At 38.8% G+C, this 21,005-nt stretch overlaps 1 protein-coding gene across 4 annotated transcripts in view; it reads left to right on the forward strand.

Annotated features, from left to right (window-relative positions):
* DYNC1I1 (dynein cytoplasmic 1 intermediate chain 1) overlaps positions 1 to 21,005 on the forward strand; it is a 313,957-nt gene that overhangs the window by 250,845 nt on the left and 42,107 nt on the right. For all 4 annotated transcript variants that reach the window (XM_023250368.2, XM_045052401.1, XM_045052400.1 and 1 more), the window contains one exon: positions 1,210 to 1,354. In XM_023250368.2, the coding sequence (XP_023106136.1) occupies positions 1,210 to 1,354 (145 nt within the window). The remainder of the gene's footprint in view (positions 1 to 1,209; positions 1,355 to 21,005) is intronic.

Below are 21,005 nucleotides of genomic sequence, written 5' to 3' on the forward strand. Positions count from 1 at the left end.
CAGTTCCTCGTGTTCTTTAGAACAGTTTAAATGATCACGTGTGGAACTGCTGTTAGCAGTTTCACTGGGAATAATTTTTGAGTGCCTGTTACATGGAACATGCACTGTAGCATTTTCTCATGATTTCAGATTTTGCCGAGCACACTGACATTTATTGGTGCTCCAGAAACGCAAATGTTTTAATAACTTAATTCACTTCGCTCTTCTTGACATAATATTTAGATTCCACAATCCCTAAGTATCTGTCATATTTATAACCTCATGCACATGGATTTTTAAAATCCAGAATTTCTGGTATATTTTTTAAGTGGGTATGATTATGTGCAGACTACTGTGTGATAACAGGGCTGGAAATAATCCCAGCTTAGTTAAATAAGCGACATATGTCCTCGGATAACTTTCAAAATGTGTATCACTACTTCTCAAGTGTGCTTCTTTTTTTTTTTGGTGGGTGGGGAGGGAAGGCCTATGTTTGTCTATTTTCCTTTATGGTTTCTTTCAACAAATATTTATTGAGCACATACTATATGCCAAACACTTGGCAACAAGAAAAAACAGGCACCAGCCCTTATAGAAGTTATATTTCATAGACTTGAAAACTTCTTTTAGCAAAAACATTATTTTCTAAGTATCACATTGAAGTTTTGCATATCATATTGCAGTGGGCAAGGGGTTCCACAAAATAGCACCTTTTCAGATAATCAACTTTATTTAAGAAATTCCCTTGAAAAGATAAATGCAAGTATACAAGGATATGTGGAGTTTTGTAGCCAATGGGGTTCCCAAAGGAGTTAAAATGGAATGTGTGCCCAATGTCATCATAAGAGTCTTATTAAATAAATATGAAAGCTTCTGAGATAAAAAAGTATGTATGTTTTCCATTGATGTGCTATACCAATGATGATAGGATTTGAGAAACTTCTAAAAAAGGAATTTTAAATGCCAAAATTTGATACTAAATTGTGAAGGTTAAAAAGATTATATTGCTCCATATTATTTTTTAATCATTAAAAGTAGTCTAGAATTTTACTTCTCTCAAGATAACTGTGAAAGTGGTTTCATTTTTGGTGGTTTATGGTTGTTCTTCTAAATTACAGAGAAGTAATCATGCAGAGACAAGTTTGTTTGTTTGTTTGTTTGTTTGTTTTTTAACTAATCGCTGCTTTGCAGAGGTCACTGAAATTCTATTCATGTGTGGTCTTCGTGCAGCAAAGCAGGTATTGGTGAGGTCTTTGAAGGTCACCAAGGGCCAGTGACTGGAATTAACTGCCACATGGCTGTGGGCCCAATTGACTTTTCACACCTGTTTGTCACGTCATCATTTGACTGGACCGTCAAACTGTGGACCACAAAGGTAAGAATACCCTGATTTAAGATCTCAGGTAACACATAGGCAAAGAGGACAATTTTATTGTTCACAGCCTGCTGGTGAGCGCAGTCTGCCTCAGAGCTAAAAGCTCAGTTTCTCCATCCATTTTATTTATTTTAAAATATATAAGTAATACTTGAAAGCATTCTAAATGGGAAAAATCCCAACCGTTCAAATAATAATAAAATGGAAGTCCTTCTTTGCTAACACTAATCCTGCCCACAACATCCCCTCCCGTGCTACCATCTGAGCCCTCTCCCCAGAGGTGACCCTCTTGTAGCAGTTTAGTGTGGATTCTGTAAGCACTGACTTACATGCATGTGTACTTATGGAAATAATGACTTGAGACTTGGTGTTTTGGTTTGGGGGTTTGGGTTTTTTGTTTGTTTGTTTGTTTGTTTGTTTGTTTTTTGAGCCCTTGGTGGCTTTTAAGCTGGCAAATGGCACTGTATTCGTTGTGCTTTCAAAGGCAATTCTGACCATGTTTGAGAGCCAAGAAAGGAACGACCATCTAAAAGAACGGCGCAGTAGTCCAGGGAATAAATGAAAGCAGCATAAACCAGTAGTTTGGGGTGGAAGGAAACAGATGGATTCGAGAACTGTTTATAAGGTACAGGCAACAGAAATTGGTGATTGATCTGATACAAAGATGGTGAGAGACGGAGCCATCAGGAAAAAAACCCAAGTTATGGCTAGAGCAACTAGCAATCTGTGCTCATCTATCAAGGCATTCACTGCATGGAGACATTAGAGGAAGGGCGCGTCGGCAAAGAGCGTTGTGCGGGTTAAATTTAAGGTGCCTGGGCGGCACGATTCATGATCTCCATCAGACGGTTTGATATGTGGGACGGAAGCAGAGGGAGACCTCTCGGCTGCGGGTACGTACTTAGTAGCAGTCAGAATAGCAATCACAGAGCACCTGGGTGGCTCAATCAGTTAGGCATCTGACCGGCTCAGTCATGATTCCAGGGTTTGTGAGTTCAAGCCCTGCATTGGGACAGAGAGCCCACTTCAGATCCTCTGTCTCCCTCTCTCTCTGCCCCTCCTCTGCTTGTGCAGGTGTACTCTCTGTCTTTCAAAAATAAATAAACGTTAAAAAAAAAAAGAATAGCAATCATTATTATAGTCCAAGGAGTGTATTTTAAAAGAAATGTTAAGAGTAACAGGGAGCCTGGGTGACTCAGTCAGTTAAGCATCTGACTCTTGACTTTGGCTCAGGTCATGATCTCATGGTTTGTGGGTTTGAGCCCTGCATAGGGCATGGAGCATAGGGCTCCATGCTGACATGCTGACATGCAGAGCCTTCTTGGGATTATCTCTCTCTGCCTCTCCCCCCACTTGCATGCTCATGCTCTCTCTCTCTCTTTTACTCTCAAAGTAAATCATTTAAATAAACTTAAAAAAAAAATAAATGTGAAGAGCAGATCCAGAAAAACAGGACTGTTTAAGAACTAGAAAAGAAGATTAAAAGAACACCAACCCTTGGGGCACCTGGGTTGCTCAGTCGGTTAAACATCTGACTTCACCTCAGGTCATGATCTTGCAGTTCATGAGTTCGAGCCCCGCACTGGGCTCTATGCTGACAGCTCAGAGCCGGGAGCCTGCTTTGGAATCTGTGACTCCCTCTCTGTCTGCCCCTCCCCTGCTCATGCTCTGTCTCTCAAAAAATAAATGAACGTTAAAAAAGAAAAATTTTTAAAAGAGCACCAACCCAAGAAATAGGGGGGAAAATTATAACTTTGGGGTATGAATAGAGAAGAAGAGGACATAATTGGCCTCAACTGTAGGAAAAACAACTCACCTATAAGAGAAATTCAATTAAAACCAAGTTGAGAAACTTCTTTTCAGCTATCATACTGACAAGAATTCAAAAGCAATATAATCTGTGATAAGACAGAAAGAACCAGCCATTCTCATACATTGCTGGTGCAAATGGAAAATGGCACAACACTGGAGAGAAGAATTTGGTAATATATAAAAAATAACTCACCATGCGTATTTGCTCATTGTTAGAGCAATTCCTGCTTCTAGGAATCTATGCCAAAGGTATACTAGCAAAAATAAGAAAAGACATCTGCAGAAGGAGATTCATTGAAAGGCTACTTTGAATAGCAAAAGACTGGGGGCGCCTGGGTGGCGCAGTCGGTTAAGCGTCCGACTTCAGCCAGGTCACGATCTCGCGGTCCGGGAGTTCGAGCCCCACGTCAGGCTCTGGGCTGATGGCTCAGAGCCTGGAGCCTGTTTCCGATTCTGTGTCTCCCTCTCTCTCTGCCCCTCCCCCATTCATGCTCTGTCTCTCTCTGTCCCAAAAATAAATAAACGTTGAAAAAAAAAATTAAAAAAAAAAAAAATGAATAGCAAAAGACTGGAAAGGACCCAAGAGTCCGTCAGTAGGGCTCAGGACAAATCAAAAGTGGTGAACATCCACACAAGAGAGAGCCATTCAAGGAGAGGAAGAAATGCAGAAGGTTTCTTCATACTAGTATGGAGTGGTGCCTAGGATGCATTTTTAAATGGGAAAAGTAAGGTGGAGAAAAGTATAAATAGTACATTGTCATTGTTTAATATTTATACATGTTTAAGATGTTGGAATGATAGACACATATACACAAAATTATTACTTATAGGGAGGCAGGAGGCCGAAAGAAACAAAGAGAATAGCTGTACTTTTTTTTTTTTTTAATACTGTGTACTTTTGGTTTGGGAACGATGTAAATATTTTTCATAATTACAAAATGAAATAAATTTTAAAAGTGGTTCCTAGGGGCGCCTGGGTGGCTCAGTCGGTTAAGCGTCCGACTTCGGCTCAGGTCATGATCTCGCGGTCCGTGGGTTCGGACCCCGCGTCGGGCTCTGTGCTGACAGCTCAGAGCCTAGAGCCTGTTTCAGATTCTGTGTCTCCCTCTTTCTCTGACCCTCCCCTGTTCATGCTCTCTCTCTGTCTCAAAAATAAATAAATGTTAAAAAAAAATTTTTTTTAAAAAGTGGTTCCTAAAAAACGTGAAGTAACATGAAATGAATCAACCTTACTGTGGCTCAAATGGGAAGCAAACCCTTATAGTATGGAATGATTCAAAATGACTTTAAAATCCTGTATTTTGACTCTACAGCCCGAAAAGGATATATTTTAAAGATAACAAGAACTCGATGAAAATTTTTTACTACTTTTCATACTCACATTGCTGGTGGTTGTATTGTTACTTTACTCTCATACCATTGTATTTGTATCATGAGATAAATGAAATGGCTGCATTTGTGTCATTGAAAAGTGATATCAGCTGGGTTGAAAGAAGATACAAATGCATGAATTGAGTAAAATCTCTGTAGTAATCCTGAATACAGGTTGTATGCATCAGTAAAAACTTGTGGTGTATGTTACCTTTAAATCTAAAAAAATACAGGGGCACCTGGGTGGCTCAGTCAGTTGAGCGTCCGACTTCAGCTCAGGTCATGATCTCACAGTCTGTGGGTTCGAGCCCCGTGTTGGGCTCTGTGCTGATAGCTCAGAGCCTGGAGCCTGTTTCAGATTCTGTGTCTCTCTCTTTCTCTGACCCTCCCCTGTTCATGCTCTCTCTCTGTCTCAAAAATAAATAAATGTTTAAAAAAAAAAAACCTTTAAATCTAAAAAATACATATTCAAAGCTCTATTTACCAAAAAGGTCCAGAAACAATGAGCAATTCAATAGCAATGAGACTCCTGGTGTCCAGATTGTGCTCTCTAAATACCAGTTTCACTAAAAGAAACCAGAGATTCTAAAAGAAATTACTGATTCTAGATCTGGAGCAGGAAATGTATAAAATGAAGCTGGAATATTTTATCATAATAGAAATCAAGGAAGCTACCAAACACTGCATGTTTCTTGTCAAAGGTCTTAGCAGCCAATTTGAATAAGCTTCTGCTGTCCAAAGAATATCAATAAGGGTAATAGATTCATGAGTTCATAATAATACTGAAAAAAGGGGGAAAAAAACCTCATTAGTCATATTTGGAGAATTTTAGGGAAATAAATTCAATATTTTGGAAATTAAAGAAAGAATCAATTATTTATTCTGAAAGATTTAAACATTTATTCTGTCTTTTCTATATGATTTGTATGTCAGGGCTACTAAACAATTGATAAAAGGATGTTCTAGAAATATTCCAGCTAATAAAGGAAGATAAGATTTGCTTATCACCACTCTGGAACCTCTAATGATTTAGGTAATGATTATTGCTGATAACATTATAAAAATAGAAACAACTTTCACAGTTATGGAAGTATAGAATACTTCTTTTGAAGTAGGTTTGTCCCCCAAATAAAATTCAAATCCTATCAATCCACCAGATCTCTAAATTTAGAAGCAATTGGAGATAAATAAGCTAAATACTAAATAATACTACAGAGATGGAATCAGTCAAATCAAGGCTGTGGAGAAATCTATGGCACAGCTGATCTCCTTTCTGCAACATTTTCTTTGAAAACCTTTTTTTCAAAGAAAATAAAAGAAATGGAGGTGGAAACTATGTATCAAAACAAAATAGAACCAAACAATACTTGAGACATTTCAACCAATCTTAAAATACTAATCCTGCATAGATCTTGATCCAGACAAGCAACCCTTTGAAAAAAGTGGAAGGTTATCAGGAAAATGGGAAAATTGACTATAACATTTGATGATATTTATGGATTATTATTTTTAGATGTGATAATTATATTTTGGTCATCTTAAGTGGTTTTACCTTTTAGAGATGCACACTGAAATCTTACAAAAGAAATCACATGATGTAAGAAATTTGCTTCAAAATAATCAGTTGGGAAGGGAGAGCATGTGGATATAGATGAATAAAATTGTGACATATTGATAAGTATTGTAGCTGGATATTGATATTCTTCTATTTCAGAATGCATTTAAAATTTTCTATAGTAAAAAACTAAAAAAAAAAAAAATAAACAAAAGAGAAGGAATGACCAACAGTAACAAATACTTCATGGAAGTCTCGTCAAGACTAAAATGCATCCATTGTATTTGGCAGCCTCACTGTGCCCATGGCAAGTACAGTTCCACTGGCATGTTGAGGATGGTACATGAATAACAAGGAGTTAAGGAGTGAGTGAGAAGGAAGGAAGCATTGAAGAAAACTCGAGAAGTTTGGCTATGAGGAGAGGAAGATGGGAGGTAGAGAGAGAGTTTTCCTTTTTTCTATTCTTTTTTTTTTAAAGATCACAGAGACGCTTGAGGGTGTTGCTGTTGTAGAATAGCCAGCAAAGAAAAAGAGTAGAAAACCTGCAAGTGTAAAACGGAGAAAGGGCCCTGAAGGTGTTGGGGTAAATGAGATGCATAGCATGGGCAACGGGTAATATTGATATTTGGGCAGTGGCATGCCTTCTGTTGTAACAAAGGAACAGGAAAGGAAGGGGTTGAATACGCAAGTGCGTAGGTGTGGTGAACGAAAGCAGAGGGAACCCTCCTGGGTTTTCTCAGTGAAGCCGGATGTGAGGCAGTCTGCTGAGTGGGAAGCCGAGGTGCTGAAGGGAGCAGGTTGCAGCTGGCCATGGGAGAGAAGAGGAAGAGCTGATTAAGGAAGCAAAGATGGACTCTGGGAGGTGTCATTCTAATTATAGTGGCATCGATCTTCAGGGCCGACTTCCTCCAAGAGAAATTAGCAGCAGAGATATGGATATGGATGAGGGGGACACTTAGTTGGATCCACAGCCAAAGCTTTCCCAGAGTGTGATGGCGAGACAATAGAACATGAGATTGGAAATAAGGACAAGAGCATGTGTGATGTTGGAGGCTAAGGATTCTATGCTCTGGAGCTGAAGGGAAATGAAAACAGGAGAAGGTAAAAGAGCAAGGGTTCGGAAGCCCCTAGAAGATCAAAGAATAGGTATGAAGGAAGGAATTGAGTAAGAGAATTAGTAAAATAAGAGATTATTGTTAAAAAGTGGGATGTTTGGATTTAGTAATGAACGGCTGAAATAATTCCAAGTGGTAAAAACAAAACAAAACAAAGCAATAGCTTCAGGGTGTGGTCATATTGTAACTGAAGTCAAGCAGACGTGAAGTTCATTGGAGCTGAGGGGGTCTGACTGGGATAGAAAAGTACATAGCGAGCCCCATGCTAAAGTCACCAGTGACTTAGGAAGAGAGATCAGAAAAGGTAAGGATGATACAGAGAATGGCCTGAGCTTAAAAGAAGCAGGACTTTTTATAGGACATCTACACCCTGGAGAGCAAATAAGAAGCTGACCCTCTCCCTCTTCTGAAATAGAATATCTAGTAATGAACACTTTCTCCTGGAGGACACAGCAGGGGCGGTGGTGAGCTTATGAGAGAAGCGGGGAGGGAGGTTCCCCTGAGACAGGAAGCAGAGGGAGCTTTCCATGAAAAGCCTGAAGATGGAGGCAAATGAGCTCATCATGGAATGGGAGACATGGAGAGCACGGTGGAAACATCTAGAAAGGGGGAGAGCACTGAGTGGTTGGTGCAGGTAAAACAAGTACTAACAGAGATTTCTAGACAATGCTATGAGAATTTAGCAAAAATAGGGAGGGGAGATACAAAAAAAAGAGCCTGGAATTCTGAACAGAATGCTAATTTTTGCAAATTCTAGTGAGGACAGCAAGCAAGAAGAAAAGATTAAAGTACATTGCATTGCCCACCCTCCACCTCCCCATCACACCAGATTTCATCATTAAACCACAGTCAGGGGAGGCTTCACATTGAAGCAGAAACTTTGTTGGGGCACTTTACCTGGCAAACAGAGGACAAGGCTGCATTCTAGCAGCTGAATCAACAAGAAGCCATTTTCATCTGAATGGTTAAAAGGTAGGGATCCACTCAGGAAATACATGCGATGAACTGGAAAGATAGTTCTATACTTGGTTGTGTGGATTTATTTTTATTTTATAAATTATGGCAAGTCATTTTAGGACCAAATTAATCAAAACTTAATTCTAGGGAGTTTTCTATGGAAGATGAATTTGCAGGGACTGGGGGTGGTGGAGCAAGACCACCATTTACTGAGGTCATACAGTATGCCAGGCATTATGCTAAATATACTACATGCAATATATAGTCCATTAATTCCTCACAGTAAACTCATGAGTAGTTGCATTACTCCATTTTGTAGAAGAAGAAATAGACATAAGAGAGTTGAAATAACATCCCTGGTGTGCTCAATGAGAGCCTGGGGTATTCAAACTCAAACGAGTGTGACCCCCAAAGCTGTGATCTTTTCCACACCAGCATGCTAAGCCCAGAGACAGGACATCCAGTTTTAAGGCTAGTTTGACCATCCAGGTGAAAGTCAGAATTTTGGCAGTGGCAGCAATGGTGAGTTTGTGGAGAACACAAGTCTAAGAGAAAGAAGCAAGCAGATGTGACCAAGTGACTGGATTTGAGAGCAGAGTCAATGACGATTCTGATATTTCTGCCTTAGGCATCTGAGTAAAAGACTGATGGTGCCAGTGACTGAGATAGAAAATAGAGGAAGAGCAGGCTTACGCTGGGGGCAGAAAATTAGCAGTCTGGGGCATACTCCAGCTGAGGCACCTGGAAATTCCTAAAAGATAATGGAAAATACCGGAATTCAGGGTTAAGAGTGTAGGTAAAAATCTGCTTTGATCTCAGGGTTGTGAGTTCAAGACCCACATTAGGCATAGAGCTTACGTTTTTAAAAAAAAATCTAGATATGGCAGTGATCAACCTATAGTCAGTCATTGATTCCAAGAGAAAATTAAGAAGAAAATGTCAATTGAAGAAGAGAGGGTGCAACGTGGGAACCACAACTGCTTCAGGAAGAGAAGGAATACATGGATGGAAAAGACAAGAAGAAGGTGACATTGACCTCAAGACAGACTGAGGCTGGTTGCAGAACAAGAAGAGCAGACAGGAGACAAGAAAACAAAGATCACTCTTTCAGACTAGGGGCAGAACTGAAGGAGACAGAGTGGTGGCTAGCAGGAAAAGCCACGCCCACGAAGGACTTGGTTATTGTGCTTTTTTTTTTCTCCCAAGATTTTATTTATTTATGCTGACAGAGAGAGAGAGAGAGAGAACTAGCAAGGGACACGCAGAGGGAGAGGGGACAGAGGATCTGAAGGGGGCTCCATGCTAGCGTCAGAGAGCCTGATGAGGGGCTCAAACTCACAAACTGAGATCATGACTTGAGCCGAAGTCAGATGCTTAAACAACTGAGCCACCCAGGTGCCCCCAAGATTTTATTTAAATTCAAGTTAGTTAACATATAGCGTAGTATCAATTTCAGGAGTAGAATTTAGTGACTCATCACCCAGTGCTCATCCCAACAAGTGCCCTCCTTAATACCCATCATCCCTCTAGCCCATGCCCCTCCCCCCTCCCACATCAACCTTCAGTTTGTTCTCTATCATTAACAGTCTTTTATGGTTGTCTTCCTCTCTGTTTTTATCTTATGGAGGAGCCAGTGAAAAGTGCAGATTGACAGTGAGTAGACTGAAAATTGAGAAGGATGATATCAGGTGCCAGTGTGGGGTTGGGGAGGGGAGTAGAGGCAGGACACTGCTAAGGCTGGAGAAAGATTGGATGGGTTTAGCTGAATGCAAGTGGAAGGCAGAGCAGAGAGAGAAGGTCCCTGTTCTCTGGTGAGGTCAGAGGTGTGCTCATCCACTGACGGCTATGGGAAGTGGGATATGGTAGGGAGAGGAGGGGAGCTGCAGGTCATGTAAGAGAAGGGACAGCCCCCTGCCTCCAGAAGATGTCTGAATGGTACCAATTTGAGGACCAGCTGGGGCCAAATATCAAAGATGCATTTCATAGGTGATGTCTAATGCTCCCCCACCCCAGACATTCTGCATGTCTAGAGACACGCAGAGTAGGAGCCAGCAATCTGTGTTTTAATAAGCCTCCAAGCGATCCCCATGCTGCCAGAATTTAAAGAGCCATGCTCTAATCCAATGTGAATTTCGGTCTGAAACTCCCATCCTACAGAGCTGGTGGGACAATTCGTTTATTTTGAGTGGTCCTTTCTCCTCAGGGTTGTGTTAGGAAACTGGAGCGCTAGTTCAGGAGGCAGGGAGGAGAATGAAAATCATTGTCCCACTCCCCAAATCAGGTTTCCTGGTACAATTAACACCCTACTTGTTCTGGTCAGAGATTTGTACTATGAATATATTTGAAACACCAAATTAATCATAACCTCTTGTGATGATGTCCTAGGAGCAATGGTTACACTTTATACTCTTGGCAACACCTGCTAGAGTCCTTTTCCTCTTCTTAATCTAAACATGTGTAAAATTTAAAGGAAATGGTAGCAACATCTAAAATTACTAGTCGCTTTTGCAAGACTTACTGAAACTTTCAGTCTTCATATAAAGGGCAAAGTGAAAATATTAACACTGTTCTGAAAATACTGGAAATTAAAAAAAAGAAAGAAAATACTGGATATCAAGGCTTTGAGGTTTTTTTTTTTTTCCCATTCTTATTGACAATGAGAATTTTCAGATAGGTGGAGAACAGAGACAAAAATCAGATGGGTAATTATTTCTGGGATGCTTCTGGCAATAATGGTTAACTTGGTAATCTTTATTTTAAACTCATTGTGCAACTTGGAGTCATTTGGTCATTTAAACAAAGGTGAAGAAGGTTTTGGTCACTTGATAATCAAGTTAGTGATCCCCTCACACTTAAAATTATGTCCCAGTCCTTTTGGACAGCTATAACCAAATACCCAGGCTGGGCAGTTTCTAAACAACAGGAATATATTTCAGTCAGTTCTGGAGGCTGGGAATCCCAGGATCAAGATGCCAGCATGGTCATGTTCTAGTGAAGTCCCTCTTCCTGGTTCATGGACAGCACTTCCTTGTGTATCCTCAAATGGCAGAGGGGCTTGGGAGCATGGTGGGGTCTCTTTTATAAGGGCACCAATCCTGCTCATGAGGTACCACCCTTATGGCTTCAGTATATCCCAAAGTTCCCTACCTTCTAATACCATCACATTGGAGATTAGGATTTCAACATATGAATTTTGGAGAGAACACAAACATTCAGAACATAGCAAGTTGCAAATTAAATAACATAAAAAAGAATCCTTCAGATGGTAGAAAGAGTTGATGCTAAGAAATAAGACTTTGAACCAGTCAGGAGTGAAATTTTAAAAGTAGCTGCAATATAATACTTTGTGTATAAAAATAAGCATAGCTCAAAGATAACCCCCCAAAAAGCTTTTTTAAAGTTTATTTATTTAATTTGACAGAGAGAAAGAGAATGAGCTGGGGAGGGAGGGAGAGAGAGAGAGAGAGAGAGAGAGAGAGAGAGAGAGAATCCCAAGCAGGCTCTGTGCTCCTGGTGCAGAGCCTGACACGGGGCTTGAACTCATAAAACTGCAAAATCATGACCTGAGCCAAAGTCAAGAGTCAGACACCTAACCGACTAAGCCACCCAGGCACCCCCACACATGCATTTCATATATTCTACTACCAAGAATTCACATTTCTAACACAAATATAAAATATTAGGACAGAACATCTGTATTCCAGGGGAGAACGTCACACTGCAATTAGCACACTGAGCAAAATGCATGCAATCTTGACGCTTGCAGCAAAGTCCATATCCACTCACTCTGCATAAGTAATGTGATTGCCAAAGAGACAGTAGCACTTCACACATTTTTAGACAGAGAGAAGCTATGACTTCAAAGATCAAGACCAAAACATAAAATTTCTGTACATAGGATTTCAGAAATACTGTAGTTTAATGGAAAAGCTTATTTGGAGAAAATGCTAGTCATTGCCAATCCTCTTTGTGATTTGAAAAATGAATATTACTGTGAACTTTATATATGGTTTCATTTAAATTTCCCATGAAGATCGTACAGGTTGAATTTATGAACTGGGAAAGGCTAAAGGAAAGACATAATACTGTATATTTGGGGGGCATTTGGGCTTCTGAGCAGTTCCCAAAAGAGTGGTTTAGTCCTTGAACACTAACTAACTGCATTGGCTGTAGGTGGAAAATTAACCTACCTAACGGTGTTACAGAACCTTAAAATTTTAACACGATTCTTTCTGGTTTCATTATCAGAGTTAACTTAGTAAGAAAGAATAAGTAGTGACAGAGGCTCGCTCTTTCTTTCTTTTCTTTTCTTTCCTTTTTTTTTTTTTTTTTTTTGGTCAGAAACTAAGGCAAAATAATTAATGGTGTACTTTTTTTTTTTTAAGCATAGTAGCACAACCATTTTTGATAGTGAGGGAGCTTTGTTCATCACTTTGATTATCAACATACTGTATTTTAACTCCATGCAAGGGAAAGAAAGAATGACCCTTGCCGTAGTGGATAAAGAGTAAAAATATAACCATGTGTAGAAAATAGTGCTGTTGGGATGCCTGAGTGGTTCAGTCGGTTAAGCTTCCAACTCTTGATTTAGGCTCAGGTCATGATCTCCTGGGATCGAGCCCCAAGACGGGCTCTGCACTGTCATTGCAGAGCCTGCTTGGGATTCTCTCTCACCTTCTTTCTCTGTCCCTCCCCTATTTACACTCTATTTTTTTCTTTCTATCTCAAAATAAATAAATCAACTTAAAAAAATAGTATTGTTATGGTTGGTTATCATAGAGGCAGTATATGAGAGGGTCCAAATGAACCTCAATAGGTAGAGCAAACAATCAGATGTGTCCTAACGGGTGTGTGCAGGTAGAGCATGGAAGTTATAGAGTGTGAATTCTCTACCTGTCCACATGGAAGTTTCTCGTGGGAGATCTTCCCATGTGAAGTCCCACAATAAGCATCATCTGTCTCTCTTCCCCATATGCCCAACTTGCCCTTCCCTCTAACTTTTTGAAAACACAACAAAGCACAGACACCCACTCTTGACCTTGCTGCCTCTTTCCCATCCTGTTTATCTTCTGCCTTTTCCCACCAAACTGCAGTTTTACCTCCTACAACCTCTTTATCTCCATAATCACCATTAAGCCTCCTCCTTCAAAAATTGCCCTGACCTCCTTCTTGCCTGATCCGTGGGCATTTTGCCATTTTCATTTCCTTTCATGACTTTGCTGTTTCAGTAATGTTGAATAGTCCCTTGGAGCATCCTTCTTTAATATATCAGTGAGGCTGTTTTTAAGAGAGTAGTAAAAAGCTGCATACTTAAAAGTCTATCTTTGATGATTCTTTTAAAAAATAATAAAAAGAAATGCATTGCCTGAATAAATTCAATTGAGTACCAACTCTTACCTTTTACTATATCTTAGCCCATTACATTTCCCATCCATCAAGAAATACTGGAGTTGATACTTAGAAATGAAGTATGAACTCTTGGCTGGATTAAAACATTCATTATTCCACTCAGCTTTTCTGTTTGCTGAGGTTTTGGGTAATTTTTTTCCTGTACTGTAGTTTAGCTTAGTGGCTAGACAAGTTATGAGTCTTTGGACTTTTTATCATTGCATCCAGTTTGGAAAGTTTCATTGGGCTCCAATTAAATATTGAGTTAATATTTATTTTGGTGCTGGTACAGCTTCGTAAGGATTTAGGTTCTTGATACTGTTTGTGTATTGGCCAGCTCAGTCTATTCCTTTAGTCTTCAAAGAATTTGAATTTCTTCTGCTTGTATGGATCATAGCTTCTGAATCTTTTCTGTGTTAAAACTTTGGGGCCTAAAATTCAATTCTTTTCTGTTGACTGGTCAGGTATACAGTCTGACTTAACCCATGTGTTGGCATCGGACGTGGCTTCTGGACAGCACCCTGGGATGCTGTTATCCAAGAACCTTTCACGTCACACATTTGACTGATGGAAATCATGGACTTCTCTCAAATGTGTCTTGACACTGTACAATTAACCTACATCTCAGTCCTCTCTCTAATCTTTTAATGAAACGGAGTATCTAAGAACCAGATTTTCCAAGTGCCTGAAGGATGATGACTTTGCACAAATTAGAAAGATAATCTTCAATTGCCAAGCAACTACTGTGAAATCAATAAATATTACCTATTTCACAATGACATCCTCTGCCAGAGTTTAAATACAAGATGACAATCTTACCTGATTTTTTTTTCCATCTTAGCTACTAGGAAGGAATGATAATTTCAATTTTTTATGAATAAAAGAAATCGGAAAAAATTTGTTTTTAAAGAAAAACATTGTTTTTTCCCTTTAAAATGAATTCACCAAAGATCATTATGTATTATAATAAATGTTAAATACACAAAATGTTATTACACATACTGCAATAATAAAAATAGCTTTGTCTTGTCACTGAATCACATTTGGTGTATGTAGAATTTCTATCCTCTCCCTGTAAGACCATGAGCTCCCTGAAAGTAGGCTCATATTATTTTGTCTGTATCCCCAGTACCTGGCATACTGCTTGGCACCTGGTAAGCACTTAATAAATCATTGAATTAATACATGGATGAATAATCCCTGGGTTTTTAAAAGATGTATGTTAAAGACATACTGTAACAAATATTTAGTTAGCAGTGGTTTTGAGCAGTAAAATTCATAGTCATAATTTAGAAATATAATAATTAGAAAACTGAGGTTAAGCTTTAAAAATCCTACTAGGAAATATTTAAGAAATATAATTTTGGGGGAAAAAAATCTAAGGCAACCATCCAGGAGCAGAGTGGCCTCTTAAATATTTTTCTTACAAAGTAGATGAGTAGGATTCCAATTAATTTGTGAGAATGATCTGAAGAGCTGGGCAACCAGAATATGTGTCCTTAGCCATGTCTTGCACTCAAGAGGGTATTTACCCAAGTGAGCAAGGGAAGAGGTTCCTCAACAGGCTGACAATCCCCTTTTAGTGCATGCAGGTGCCCAGGTGCATGCAGGAATGCTTTCTAAAGATAGCCCTGGGAAAGTCTGTTCTTTGTGGAATATGACTCCCCCTCCCCCGAAAAAAAGGGGGCTCGACTCTCTCTAAATCATAGCTTATAAGAAAAATTCTTAACTCAAACTGAAGCTGGTGGGGAAAGGATAGAGAAGGAAATGTGCTAAAGAACCTTCTCAAAGTAGGTGATATCCAAACTGAGGTTTGAAGGATTTAGGTCAAGGGAGAACAGGGAAAGACATTCAAGTAAAAGGAATTGAATATCCAAAAACCAAAGCATGGGATAATTGACACCCTACCTGTGTGACTTTAGAAAAGTTACTCTGCCTCTGTGTGCTGCTGTTTATTCATCTATACAATGGCAATTACAATACTGCCTGTCTCATAGGGGACTTGGGAAGCTTGAATGAGTTAAGTCTATATAAAGCTCTCAAAACAATGCCAGGCAGAGAGTAGTAAGTACTATGAAAGAAGCAGCAATATAGTTATTACTATTAAATATAGTTTTTGTTGATATTTAGATATTAAGCTGGTTTAGTTGGGCTGGAGCAGTGGTGCAAGGTGACTAGAAGGGAATAATAAAAGGGTGCCTCTGGGGACAAAAAGGGACCAGATGATGAAAGACAGTCTGTGATGCCATGCTGGAGTATAGACTTTGCTCTGAAGATGATAAGAACCATAACTCATGGTAAATGGGGCCTCATCGCCTGTTGCATAATGTCATGTAGAATGAGACTAAGCACTGAAGACATGTCACCTTCCCCTCAGGACTCTGACCCACAACATTAGCATAATGTGCTACATGTGATGACTGCTTCATCAGATTACCAGCAATATGTAGGTTCCACCTTAATTCCTCCACACATCCATTAGCCCCTCCTATCCCAACATTGCTTGATTGGAGCATTAATGAACACTCTTCCAATTCTACCATATTCAATAGGAGCATCTTGATTGACCAGAATGTTTACTTTTGCAACCCTTCATGAGGCTTCCTTCCCAATTCACCACTACACTTAAATATGCAGATGATAGGCATCTGGGTGGCTTAGTCCCTTGAACATCCAACTTCAGCTCAGGTCATGATCTCACGGTTCATGAGTTCGAGCCTTATATCGGGCTGTCTGCTGTCAGCACAGAGCCCGCTTCAGAAGGCTCTGTCTCCCTCTCTCTCTGCCCCTCTCCCACTCATGCTCTTTCTCTCTCAAAAATAAATAAATAAATAAATAAATAAATAAAGTAAATATGCAGATGAAGCCCAATCATGATGATAAAGATTATAATGATGATAATAATCATAATAATAGAAGCTGCATTCAACTGAACACTTCCACATGACTGGCATTGTACTAGTGCTGTCACATAATTTTAGGTGTATTTTTGTAGATACACTGCCCTGGGACCCCATCTTGAATGGATTGCTGCAAAATTGTCTCATCTGAACTTTCTGCCAGCTTTATGTTTACTTGTTCTTCCATTGTTTTTAAAAAATTTTTTAAATGTTTATTTTATTTTTGAGAGACAGACAGAGCGTGAGTGGAGGAGGGGCAGAAAGAGGAGACACAGGATAGGAAGCAGGCTCCAGGCTCTGAGCCGTCAGCACAGAGTCCTATTCAGGACTTGAACCCACAAACCGTGAGATCATGACCTGAGCCCAAGTCAGCACTTAACCGACTGAGCCATCCTGGCACCCCTACTTATTCTTACAGTGTATCTGCAATTGGGCTTTTCTTTTTATCAACTTATAATTATTTTTATGTTTTTGAGCCAAAGGTATATTCTCTTCCTCATCTTTCCCAGTTTCAAGAAACTTGTGTCACTGGTGCTTCTAATTCTCACCCGGAGCCCGTTAGTTTTTACATACCTGTCCCTGCCCCATCATGTCCTGACTTCTCAAAGAGGATTTAAATATGGCGGGACAAGAAGATGGAGAAACTGTCATTTGTCCCAGGTCTAAAGAAAGTACATGTAAGGATTTTTTCTTAGCATATTCTAATGCCAATTACTTTTACAATTTCTACTTATTTCTTTAACTTTGTTGATTGTTTAGTACAATTTGCACACTTTTTTTTTGGAGAGGATATTACTTTGTCCATCTCTATCCTGTGTCTGATATGTTTTAGTTTGCCAAGGTTATACTCAGTATGGAACGAGTAGAATTGGACCATTAGGACAAATTACTACTTTATCAATTTAGGACAATAAAAATTGGGAGAATGTTCTCGTTCTTCTAGTACTTTGTAAAGAATAAATAAAAGTTTTGTAGAGGAAAAATAAATATACTTAATCTTTGAAAACTCTTATTTTCTCTTCCAAAGGAGAGTAAAAGGCCCTCCCATAAATTCTGGGGAAACAGACCTCAGTGTTTACTACTGGAAACTCACCAGCTCTGTGGAAGTTTCTGGAGAGGAATGTTGTGGAATTGGCGGTAGAGTGAAATAGTGTTCTCTCCTGTCCCCTGGTTCATTGGCTTGAACTAAGCCCAAGTCAAAAGTAAGAAGAAGTCTCTTATAAGTTGTCAGTTTCCTCCTCACTTAGGACCTTCCTTAATGATTAAAAACTTAACTTTTAAACCAGATTTCCCCTTTACAACTCTGCCAGACCCAGCTACATTAAGAGGTGTAATGGGTCACCAATCCAGGAAGGTTATGCTTGAGGCTCTTGGCTTCTACCCACTTACGAAATTTAATTTATGCCTGATTGGTTTGATTTTTCTCTCCTTTAATTGCCCTCCTTTAACAAAGATCTGTAAATGAACTGAGATTTTAATTCTTTTGCTATTAAGACAATTTCTTTAATATAGCAATCCATCAAAATGCACCATCAAAATGAAATGTGAAATATCTATTGAGTATGTGCGCGTGCGTGTATGATCTTGTTTCTTTTTTCTACAGTATTTTGTGTTAATCTACATCTGTAATGAATTAGAACAGCCATGCTCTTTTCTAACAATGCCCCCCACCGTCCCTTCAAAAAGTCTGTCTGTTTGGAAAAATAGTTCCTTAAGAGCAGGGAATGACCATGTCAAGGTTGTGACAAAATTAATACCAATGTCTCTGAGGTTGGTGTCTCTCCATGTTCATTCTTCCTACATAATCCTCCTAGGTAATCTTCCTATAACCTTTCATTCTACCATCTCCTTTTAGTACAACATGAAACAGTGTTTGTATTTTGTGGAACATAAACAGGAATTTTTTTTAATGGTGGGAGAAAGATTTCCTTGATTTTAAAAGACACTGAAAGAGTTAAAGTGAACGAGTATCTTTAGCAGGGAGGTCTTTTTAACTTATTCTTCAGAAATGGGCTGGATATATGGCATGCAGAGATCCCCAAATTTATCTGGATATGGGACTCATTTTTGCCCAAGCATACTGAGAGAACAGTATTCCTTGGAACATAGCTCTGGAAACTCTGACTGACATGGCTCTACTTGCTTTCCTAATCATTTCAAACACCTCAACCTGCATTTCATGGTTTTCTACCCTTTTGGACAAACATCCAAACATTAGTCTCAAAAGTTCTAAATACAATCTTTCCAATTTGTGTTTCCAGTAATAATGTCAAACAAGTAAGCAAAAAACACAAAAAAATAACAAAAATAAAAACAAATCTAGTAAGGACAGAAGTGATTAATGAATTTGAATATATCTAGAGAGAAAATAGAGACTGAAGTATAGGAAGAATTAAGTGTTTAGAAACAGTATTTGGAGATGGAGGTGTGTGACGAGACTCTGAAAGCCATGGAAAGAGCTTTCTGTGAAGTCAGGTCTGATGCCAGTACCACATGGAATCATGATTAAATAAATACACCACTTTAAAAAAATAAACAGACTTTATGTCCTTCATAGAATCAAAGTCCATGTGTGGAAATCAGAAAGAAAGGCAACGAGAAAATCTGGTTTAAGTCATAGATATCAGACCTGAGGAGAAGTCTACAGATCCCCTGTTTAATTCCCAAATTTTCTCAAAAAGAAAACTAATGTCCTGAGAGGAGCGATTCAGATATCCTTTTAGTCCCATTCTCTTTCTGTCTCATATGGATCATAATCGAGTCAGTCAGAAATCAGTGTTTTAAAAAACAAACAAACAAACAAAAAACAGTTTTAACATTTAATATTTTTATTTGCCATTTAGTAGTGGACTCAGATGCTTGAATAACTTTAACCATTTTATCTGGTTTAATAATGCATCACTCTATGGTCATGAAACTATTCTTATTATAACTTTAATCAACACCAAAAACCTGAGCACTCAAATACAATGTAAATGTCTTTTGTTGTATTTATTTGTTAACTGTTTCCCTCTTTCCACTGAACTATGAGCTTTCTGGAGGTCGGTGGCCATATTTCATATCTATTCTGTATTCTCCGTTGCTTTCAGTCAGAGTAGTAAATGGTTAACATCTAATGTAGGCTGATTATCTCCTTAACCACTTACATACAAATTAAATTAATCCAGTAACAGTTATATTGCTGATTAACAATAGAATAAACTCTGAAGTTTTATATTTATTGCAAATTTATTTCAATCCTCATTCAGGCTCCCCTGTGACTGAAACACAATTGCATCCTACAGACCTACAAAGACACCACTGTTCTTTCTTTATTGATATTTCTGAAAACTGCATTCTCCATGTATCGTTCTACTCCACTGATCTTTTCCCCCTTCTGTCCAACCAACTGTACAGCCATATGAACACATAAATGTATACATACCGATCTACACATTGTCACTGCAAAACATGTAAGAATATAATAACAGTGCAATTTTTTTTAACAATCACCTGAAGTTCATAGTTTACATTAAGGTTTGCTCTTAGTGTTGTAGATTCTGTGGGTTTGGACAAATGTAGGTTGACATATATTCATCCTTATATTATCACACAGAATATTTTCACTGCCCTAAAAATCCTCTGTGCTCTGCCTATTCATCCTTATCCCTGCCCTTTGGCAACCACTGACCTTTTTACTGTCTCTATAAGTTTTGCCTTTTCCAGAATGTTATATAGTGAAATTCTAGAGTAGATAGCCTTTTTAAATTGGGTTTTTTTCACTTAGTGATATGCATTTAAGGTTCTTCCGTGTCTTTCCATGGCTTGATAGCTCATTTCTTTTTAGTGCTGAGTAATATTCCATTGTCTTCATATGCCATAGGATTTTTTTTTTTTTTTTTTACTACTGAAAGACACCTTAGTTGCTTCCAAATTTTGACAATTATGAATAAATCTGCTATAAGTATCTGGGTGCAGGCTTTTGTGTGGACATAAGTTTTCAACTCGTTTGGGTAAATATTGATGAGTAGGATTGCTGGATTCTACGGTAAGAGTATGTTTAGTTTCGTAAGAAACTGCCAAGCTGTCTTCCCAAATGGCTGTAGTGTTTTGCATTATTACCAGCAGTGAATGAGAGTTCCTGTTGCTCCATATCCACACCAGCATGTAGTGTTGCCAGTGTTCTGGATTTGGGCCCTTCTGATAGGTGTGTGAGTGGTATGTCATTGACGTTTTTATTTGTGTTTCCCTGGTGACATGATATGGAACATTTTTTCATATGCTTATTTGTCATCTGTGTATCTTCTTTGGTGAGGCGTCTGTTAAGTCTTGACCCACTTTTAAATCAAGTTGTTTTTTATTGTTGAGTTTTGAGAGTTCTTTGTATATTTTGGATAACCGTCCTTTATCAAATGTGTCTTTTGTAAATATCCTCTCTCAGTCTGTGGCTTGTGTTCTCACTCCCATGGTAACAATTAAGATTCTGCCATTAAGTAAAGGCAAATTTTGCCTTCTCTATCCTTCTAATCAAAAGAATAGTATATTTGATTGATTATTCATTCATTAAACCAACA

Source organism: Felis catus, chromosome A2 (genome assembly GCF_018350175.1).
Source record: "Felis catus isolate Fca126 chromosome A2, F.catus_Fca126_mat1.0, whole genome shotgun sequence".
Classification (NCBI taxonomy): Eukaryota; Metazoa; Chordata; class Mammalia; order Carnivora; family Felidae; genus Felis; species Felis catus.